The sequence below is a fragment of the Ascaphus truei genome, chromosome 6 (assembly GCF_040206685.1).
Source record: "Ascaphus truei isolate aAscTru1 chromosome 6, aAscTru1.hap1, whole genome shotgun sequence".
Classification (NCBI taxonomy): Eukaryota; Metazoa; Chordata; class Amphibia; order Anura; family Ascaphidae; genus Ascaphus; species Ascaphus truei.
Genome location: NC_134488.1, coordinates 74312829 through 74322794, shown reverse-complemented (window position 1 = coordinate 74322794; position 9966 = coordinate 74312829). Strand labels below are relative to the sequence as shown.

Sequence of the window (9966 nt, the reverse complement as noted above, 5' to 3'; positions counted from 1 at the left end):
ATGGGGATAATGTTTTGTCTGTGCAACTCTTATTATGTCTAAGTTGGTGAACTACAGTATGAATATACTCAATTATCATAATGCAGAAATTAGAAGGACTACACGGCGACAGGTCTGCAATAATTCATCTCTTCCTCAAAGTAAACAAAGGAGCCATTACATTGCATAAATTCTGTCCTTGATGTTGTCTGGAATATGGTTGTGCTGGTGCCATGTATTTGTTAACTACTACAAGTGAATTATTAAGTATTTTATATTCCCTGATTAAATTGGAAATGTTTCAAAACCCCCTCTCCTAGACCTCCAGTTATATAAGTGTACCTGTTAAGGATAAAGGGACACATAACAGTCAAGACACACCCCTACAGGCCTCTCAAGGCACCTGAAATCTCTCACAGATTGTGATGTATAAACATTTCTGTTTGAGATCCACAATTTGAGACTGAACCTGGTGGTACTGTGTGTGTTCATCTCTCACATTTTCGCCTCATGGTGTAAAAGCTTATGGTGGAGCCTGCAGGAATCTTGTCAAATGTAAGAATACCATATGTTTAGTGTATAAGGGATTGCATCTACAATGCAAGAAATTAGGACAGTTAAAACACCATGTTAAAACTTCCTTACCATTGTAGAACTCCATCATATTTGCATTTAACTGTATTGCCATTTTTAGAAAACTAAAATGTAGATATGAAGTGATATTCCTATCAGTGCAAATGTACAGTACAGCAGATGGGACTACAAAGGTATGAAAATACAATGGTCAGAGTTCATCTGTTTATTTGGGTTCAATTTGGATTTCTTTGACTCCTGGGAGTAAAACCCTTCACTAATTCACAATGCTGAAGGGTAAAAAAAAAAAATACAAATATATGATAAATGAATTTCTTTTCAAGTAGGGCTTCAATGGACACGTGCAGCTGGAATACAAGAGAGCATTATACAGTCGGCCAAAGCTTATTCACATTTTTTTTCAAATGTGTATGATTTAGGAACAGGAGGGGACAGTGTGAATACAGAGTGCCCAGTACGAGCACTACTTTTGTGGGGAACTCACAGCAACTGATTTTGGAAACTTTTTTTAGGTAAAAGAAACTCAAATTAGTGATTATGAAGTTATTAAGTTATTATGTGTAACCCCCTTGTGGGTTTACTAGTGTACTACAAGGGGTTAATGGGGAGCAGTCGATGCTATGCACCACCCTGTGGTGACAGAGAGGTAACATGTACCAGGAGGTATAAAAGTAGAAGCAGAGAGTTCTGGGAGTTAGGTTCCAGCATGGCAGGAGAGAAGCCTTGGGGAGTAGAGGTAGGACATACGTTTCCTAAAGTATAGTATAGGTCAGGCCCCCTTTTATTGTGTTACAGTAAGGGATAGTGCCCCATCAGTTAGGATCCCATAGTATGGCCATATGAGAAGAGCATGTCCCAGTAACTGGAATGCAGACATGCCTCAGTGGGCAAAGCAGAAAATTCCCCAGGATGTCTGGCGATCAGTCCTACACCCATATCCCTCTCCACAGTATTCAGTTCCCCTCTGAGGAAGTGACAGTTCCAGAACAGGGCAGGAAAGTAACAGTAACGTTACACAAAATATGCCAGGATCTCAGTAGGGGCCTACAGTAAAAGGGACCCTCAAGATGTAGCTAAAAATGGGGGGCTGGTACACATGAGGAAAATTCTACTATATGAAGTAAATATGCCTCCCATGAGTGTTAAGAGTGGGCACTCACGGAAGACAGTACCAAGAGTGACAGTGGTATGGATGAAATAAAGTACAATCATGTCAATCTACCATGTAACAGGGACTGCAATGTTCCTAAGCATGGGAACACTGTGACAGGGTGAATTCAATATCCCTGGGAGACCTATGTATTGGTCTGCAGTCCAGCAGTAACCTGGTTAATCCCAGTTTTGAAAAGGCTGGATTAATTAACCAGGTCTCAGCTGCCTCATTAAGGGGCTTGAAAAACTCAGACTCTTCACTTGTGCCTGGTTCCTGTCTGAATCAAAGAAGCATATCCTGACGCTGGAGGGAGAACAGCTTGCCAAACCGTCTGTTAAATTGGGACACTTAACCTTGCTATATGTTTCTATACTGGACTTCAACCGTCCTTGCTGGAAAAACTCAGGACCGATCTTTACATTTGTTTATATGTTCTGAAGAATAGCTGTGTTATTTTGTGCCCCATGTTTTAAGGCTGAATAAGCATGCCAACTCAGAACACCCCCATGCGTCGTTGCGTTGTCCCTGCAACAAACACAAATAAAGATTGAAGTTGTGTTATAAAAACTCCTGGCACCCATCTTTTCCACCGCCCAGCCGACCACAGACCGCACCCTGAGACAAGGTAAATTTTTGCTGATGTCAAATACACAACTACCTCGATGTTGCATCCCTAGAGGGCTGGGCAGGTAGAGTTACAGATACTGTAGATATTACTTCATTTTTCTTCTCTCAGGATTCCGGTACATTTTTCTAACCAAAAGATCACTGCTCCTTGTTAATGAGTAATATCAGTGTTGGATTTAAAATGTTGCCGCCCGTAGGCACTTGCCTTTTTGCCCCCCTCCTCCTGCAGCATTGGGGCGTCAAATGACGCCATGACGTGTGTTTATGACAACGCGATACCATAGGACGTCATGGCAATGCCGCAATGCTACAGAAGGAGGAGGGCGGCGTGAAGAAGCAGGTAACATTTACAGAGGCCCCACGCTCTCCCCAGGCAATTAGTGGGGAAGGGAGCGGGGCCTGTGTATATGGGAAAAATAAATAAATTGCCGACCCAAAATGTTGGCTCCCTGGACCCAGGCTTAATAACCATTCAGCATTTACAGTTCTATCATACAGCTCACCGTATTGAATGGGTTCTCTTAACTGTCTGGACATGCTGTATTAAGGTTGGCTACTATATTGTAAATATTGTAAAAACATTGGTCATTTTCCTGGCATAAATTTCACTTTCACCAATATCAAACGTAACGACTGTTAGTTATATCATAATCTAATTGTAGAGGATTTTCTTGGTTCATATTTAGTTATTTTAATTATTAGAATTACTAATAATTCTCATTAATTTCTCATTCATTTTTTCCCCCCATCCACTGTTTATATGTAAATACAAAAAAGGCCAAGTTTTAATGATTGATGTATGAGTGCAGCAGAAGAGTAGCCCCTCTTTCTTTGTGTTTATATTATTACAAAAAAAAATCATATGAATATATACATCTATACATTTATTTAAATAAAGTATTTGTAGAAGTGATAGGTTGTGGACCTTTCACTTATTTCTGTGATGGTTCCTTGCACACTGCACCACAGCAATCCTATATATTTCGATCATGACTGTCAACATGTTTTTGCAGGCAAAGAAGATCATCATCTCATTTTGCACGCCCTTCTTAATCATCAGGTAAAGGCGGTAGATAAGGAAGGGTCCATCCTGCATCCCCACTGTTATTATCAGACTCCATACGTCATTCGTGCACCACGAGGAGTCACCACTCTCGTGTTTATCTGGGTGGAAGATGTCAGCTGAAGACTGTGAATCCGGATCCGCAATTTTTTTCAGAGACTCTGAGGATTCAGTTTGGGTGAGCACCATCGTGAACTGCAAGAGTGCCCAGCTAAAGAGAGCTAATCCCACAATTGTTATATTGCAGTCGGTTGCCACTGTGGGTTCTTTGAATATTTGTAAAATGTCTATTATGTCAGCACCCAAACCAATGTAGACCAGCAGTAGTTGTGAAAGCTGATCTCTGTTCATCTCCCCTTTCGGCATAAGCCACCGTCCTATAACCAGGACTAGGATCATGATCTGCTCCAGTCCTTCCAGCCACTGAGAAGACTTGGGGATGTTCATCTGCTGGTAGGAGATCAACACACGGTTAGGCATTGCTTTTGAGTGTTGTTTAACTTACAGATGTAGCAAGCATGACCTCTTCCTGTAACACGATGCGCTGCTCTAACACTGGTGCCTTATTAACGGGTAATAATGTCTGCTGCATCTGTACGTGCAATGGAATTTACATGTATTACTGGAGGATGAGTGGGTGTTAAAATTATGAGCAAGCAGAGGGGTTTATTAAAATAATGTGCCCTGCAGCACAGTTACAGGACTACGTAATCAGTGCCTACCCATGAAGGCTGCACATTTGCTGCACATGCTATTAATTTCTACACAAATATCATTTACTTCTGCAATTTGTACCACAGCAAGGTGGTGCTGGGCCAGCTAGCATTGAAGGGGTTAAGACTAGAGTAATACAAATTTGAAAAAAAAGTTATTTACTGAAGATCATTAGAGCAACGAGCATGGGGAAAACTGACCTCCAGTTTAATAGAACTAATGAGTTAGATTTGAATTAAATGTTCCTTCCCTTACACAAGCAGTGTTGTTATTTTTATTGTGTAATTGTTTATATGATGCAAACATATTCTGAAGAGCTGTACAACACAAAACAACAGCATGTCAAGGTGGTAAATGTATATGTAACATTTAGTGGAACAACAGTATTTATACATATTTTGGATATAAATGTAAGGACATGGCCCTTATATGTACGTATGTGAAGTGTTGTGACTACAAGTGTGGGTTTCCCACCACTGTTCTTCTGAAGCCTACGCAACAACTATAAGTACTTTAAATTCCTAACAGGGTTCGGGAACCTCTAAGGGTTTTGCGAGAAGTCTCCAATGGGTTCATCAAAAATAAATATGTAAAGGCAGATTCCAGAGAGAATAGTGAGTTCCTCAGCCCGTGTGGGGACTGCACACTTAGTAAGGTATTAAACTGTACTTCAGTGTAGTTGATACAGCTGTCAATTACAACAGGAGCTTCCAAAGTCGCTCCCCACAATGCTTTGCATCCACAGCAAGGCATTGTGGGGCATAACTTTGGAAGCACCTGCAGTAATTGACAGGTATGCCACCCATGCTGCCTGCACATACCGAGGTGCAGTTAGGGGCCTTGTGTGTTCACCCCCACAAGCTCAGGTGATTATACTTTTTATACTGCCAGGGATCGGTGAAACAATTTTGTTGGCAATAGCCTGATGAGTGGGCAATAAGATTTATTAATTAGCGGTTTGCGTGACAAATATTTTCTAGCGGGGGTTTAACAATGTAAAAAGGTCGGGAACCACTACTTTAAACAGTAGTCCCTTAACATATTGATCTACCTTTTGAATTACATCATCTCGTCAAGTATGTACGATCTCTTCATTTTATTCCAGTTACATACCTCTGCTAAATCCTCAGCACTGATGGATGAGTTACTCAATAAGATTCTGACTTGAAGCAGGTCAAGTTCCAACAAAAATATAGATGGAATGGCGGTACAGAGATACAGAAACACCATGGGGGAGAACCTAAATAACAGAATAATTCATTTTAATGTTGGAGTCCAACTGTCCATATTCTTACAAACCATTTAGTGGCTGCAAAATGGAGTGTCTATTTAGCACCAAAGCACCTAGACTGGGATTCACTAAGCACCGATGTGGGGTATCGCACCCCGATTGAACGTGAGCTGCCATTGACTTGTGCAATACCCCACATCGGCACTTCGTAAATGCTGCCCTAGACTGGAGCAGGACATATTAAGCATGCCACCTTTACCCAATGGCTACCTGCTATAAATGTATCAGTACGTAATGCTTTGAAGATTGACATCCGTTTTTGAACCATTGTGAAAAATATGCGTCAATATTTCTGTATCAAAAACGCGAAGGGACAGTTGTCACAAAACTGGATTAATAAAGACAAGAGTCATCAGATACAGTAGAAATAAATGTATTGGAAATGTATATAGACACGTCTAACAGCCCTTTATCAAGTGGCTTTTCATTTTCGTATAATATATTATGTTTACATGTCAGCAATCTATTAAATACACTGAAAAGACAACTGTATGTATGCTGATGGTAAAGAGGTGAATGGACATTATTAATTAAATTATCACCAAGGGGCTTATTCTATATCTGCCGAAACAGCCCATTTGCCCACTTTGGCGGATATAGAAAAAGCCCCTAAATCTCTCTTGTATTTTTCGCATTGGATCTGAGAGAGAGCTGCCAATTCTCCATATAGAGAGCTTACAGTGACCTTACAGAATAAAGACATGTAACTTCTAAGTGGCTAAGCCTGTCCATAGCAATCAGGTTCAAGTAGTTATCTACAAAGTGGTCAGGTCAACAGCATACTGGAATGGGAAATATATATTGCATCTGTACTAATAGGGCTGGTGCCTGATCTACAGAGACGTATTAAACCACTTTTTACCACAAGTTTAAATGAGATAAATTATGGTATAGTACAGTACAGTAAATGGCCTTTCCAGTTAATACTAAAAATAAATGGGCTTAGAAATGATGAATTGTGTGTGGAGCCTGTAGAGTTAGGGTGTCTTTGAAGTGGTGATTACATTAAGTCTGTATCATCAGGTACCAATAATTGGGCAAAAATGGAAATCTGTAAGCTGGCTAATCTTTTAGAAATGAATGATGACCACTTCTTACGAAGAAACATCAAAGGGGAACTGACAATTTTATGTAAGTAGGTAATAACCTACAAAGGTAATATGCCGGTAATTATAATGTTCCAATATACACGTGCTTAGTGTTCATTAACCTCTTTATTGCTGATAGTCGCACTGTGCCACAGACTTGGAAAAAAAATATCCTCCAATATAAAGAGAGTAAAATATATGAGAAATGTATGTATGTATGTATGTATGTATGTATGTATGTATGTATATACTATGTATGGAAGAAAAAGACAAATGGATACATTTATATCACTGTCAGTGTACATTGCACTGTACATTTTAAAGCAAGACAAACATAATAATACTAATTCTCGAAGAGGTTATATTCTAAGTAACAACAATTGAGTGTTTCCAGTTAGATTGTCAGGTATTCCATCTTCAAAGCACCATATTTTATTGTGGCTTGTTTCAATCTTACCGGAACCAAGACAGAGCCACTTATAAATTATAACCAAGGACCCATCTGGTTCAGGTAGAAGTCAAGTACACATTTCCTTTAAAGCAGCAGTCCAAGCTGCTGGTTCCCCCGCCCCCCTTCCCCTCCCTTAATATGTGGGTAGCCTAGCCGCTACCTATTCCTTCGGTCCCTTACAGCATAAGTCCTGCTTGGGACAGGCACTGGAGGGGTTAAGTCCTCATGAAGGCCTAGTTTGCTATTGCAGCCTTGGATACACTTACTGAATACAAGGGCGGGCCTAGAAACAACTGAGGGTGTCAGACTGGGGGACTATACTGGCTGGGTCACATGCAGTGATGTGACTCCTGTCAGTATCAGACCTGCCCTGTTATGGGGCAGGGTTACAAGCAAAACCCCCAGGTATAAACACTGGCACTCTCCCAGAAGTCAGTGTGTCTCTGTCTCTTTCCTCCCCCTGTGGAGTGGACAAGAACTACCCTGTATCCCACAAGGGGATTCAGGAGGAGCACCAGAAGGGAACCTAGATGGGCCTCAAGCTTTAAGGTAACCTTCCAGGAGAAGCAAAGCATGCTGCAACTCTGAGTGCAATAAATACCGGTTGAATCATAACAAGGTGTGGTTTACTGCCTGGAAAGAACGTAGTGTCATCATGGTCCATCCTGCACAAGTCTTAGGATCCATGCTGACTGGAGGCGCTGACAAAGAATGAAGTATCCTAAAAGCCTGTCCTGATTCTCCCCACACCATCACGGAGCAACTCAGAGCCCTCCTGTTGCCACACAGGTATGCACAGCACCATGGAACACACTGGTTGTACCCAATCTCATGTAGGGTGGGGGTAAAGATGCTACATGTGCATCAATATAATACACACAATGGTAAGTAATTAGCTATGTTGCCGATCGATTAATTCTCCTCTGATCGATCGGCGAAGATTCGGCTCAGGGTTTATTAAATGGCAGTCAGTGCAGCAGAAGAGGACCAAAGATGCAAAGTTCTGTGGGGAAGATCATGTGACCCATCAGTTACTAGATAGAATTGGTGCACTGCTAGAGAGAGGGCAGGGCTCAAAAATGGGTGTGCCAGAGCCTGTTTCAGAAGAGGAAGGGGATGTGACTTTGTAAATGGTTGCTATAGAAACAAAAAATGCTTGTTACATTATAATACATAAAAAATGTCATTCAGCGTTGTTTAAAAATATGCTACAATTATTTTCTCACAGTTCAGAAGGGATTTATTTATTTTTTAAAAGCTGCTTTAAAGGCCATCTCAATTCCGACTAAGAAGTGGCTGTATATATGTTCAGCTTTGTGTGAGGCAGTAGTTGGAAAAAAAAGTTTTGTTACCATTTCCATTCTCCTTTCCTAGTGTGAGTCAATGTCACTGTCATCTCCACGTATACGAGAGCGAGTCCAATCAGCAGAAGCCAGTAGTGCTGATCCTTTTTCACATCTACCACTCTCCATACCAGCAGCACCCCATGCGCTGTGAAAATGATCCGACTGATAACGGCTGACAGTAACATCCGTGATATGCACGTCATTTGCCCAATGTATCCGTGACCTGTACAAAGAAAACCATCCAGGTGATATTTTGATATCCCCTATTTAAGTACTATATACAAAGATGGGGCATACAATTAAATACTTTATGGCTATGGTTTGGTTTAGCATAGATCAGCGGTGTTGAGTAAGGACTGGGCTCCTTATAGGCCCATTAATATATAGTCCATTTAGACAACAGGATTTGTCATTGATTTGTGCCTGAGTTTAATTTAATTGCAGTTTTTTGTCTTAACTGCTTGTCACTGGAATATCCAGACAATATCGGTGTCATTCTAATTGTGTTATTCAAGCTTGGAATATTCAGTTAATGAGTGTAGCTGGATTTGTAACATACAGTGACATACATTCATACGTTTACTGTGTTAAAGAAATGTAATATGTGGACATCAAACATAGTAAACATTTGGAAATACAGTCAATTTTGGTTTAAAATCAATGCACAGACGCTTTTTCATCTTGCGTCACTATATCCAGGTAGTTTAAATGTTTATGCCAGTTTTAATTTAGGAAATAACATATAGCAAATACAAATACCACTAATGAGCATACTCATTCTATATAATGCAGAAACAGATATATAAGTGTATCAAGTGTTTCAATCTATATGGTACATATCACATCCGTGGATGTGATTGATGTGATAGTAAAAAAAATAATATATACAATACAGACAAAATGAAATTTGTAGCTTCCACCCCACTGTTGATTACTTCCTCAATCCTCGTGTTGTCTCCGTTATCCAGGTATAGGGGGAGCGCAGATATGTGAAAAAACAAACACACCACAAATAGTGCAATATGTCTGATGTTTTTAGGAAACAGCCTTCTTCCCAATTCCAATGAATTTTGTACTTACAAATTTCACTATTTCATAAATCCCATAAAGGTATCTTTGGGTCTTTAAGGCACGAATTTCCCACACGTAAGTAGTAGACAGGTAACTCACTCCACCGGATATGACCTTAGTGTGGCAAAATAAAAAGCCAGAGATAGTGTAGACTGATACACAAAAGCTTTAAAAAATGAATCATAGGTAAAACACACTCACATTGTGTCTGATCAAAACAGGCATTTCGATCTATTAACTGACGCCGGCAGCTGAAGACTGGATCCAATCTCTTCTCCCCCAGCTCTGCTAGACTCGCGTCCCCTCACACTGAGTCTCCGGGGTTAGAGTTCCTCGATAAGGCAGAAGGTACTGTGTAGAGTGTCCTGCTTGGTATTCACACTCAACGCGTTTCAACTAGAAAAGTTATCCTGAGGCGATCGCCGAAAAAGTAAAAATCCTTTGACTACGGGCGATCGCAACCGCTCCGTCGCTCTGCAGCGCCGTCGTGGTCGCGCCCACTGTGGGCACCTGCGACAGACTGCATGTACCTGCTACGGCGCTGCGCAACGTCGCAGTCACCATGTCCAGCACTATAAGCGCAGCCTTA

General features: G+C 40.8%; 1 protein-coding gene across 1 annotated transcript; it reads right to left on the bottom strand.

Moving 5' to 3' along the window:
• Positions 1 to 3281: 3281 nt before the first annotated feature.
• On the bottom strand, positions 3282 to 8509 carry LOC142498114 (transmembrane protein 26-like). The gene is made up of 3 exons (XM_075606619.1): positions 8313 to 8509; positions 5244 to 5370; positions 3282 to 3863 (listed from the first exon to the last, which is right to left on the bottom strand). Exons 1-3 carry the CDS (start codon positions 8507 to 8509, stop codon positions 3282 to 3284), a joined length of 906 nt encoding a protein of 301 aa, XP_075462734.1.
• Positions 8510 to 9966: the final 1457 nt, after the last annotated feature.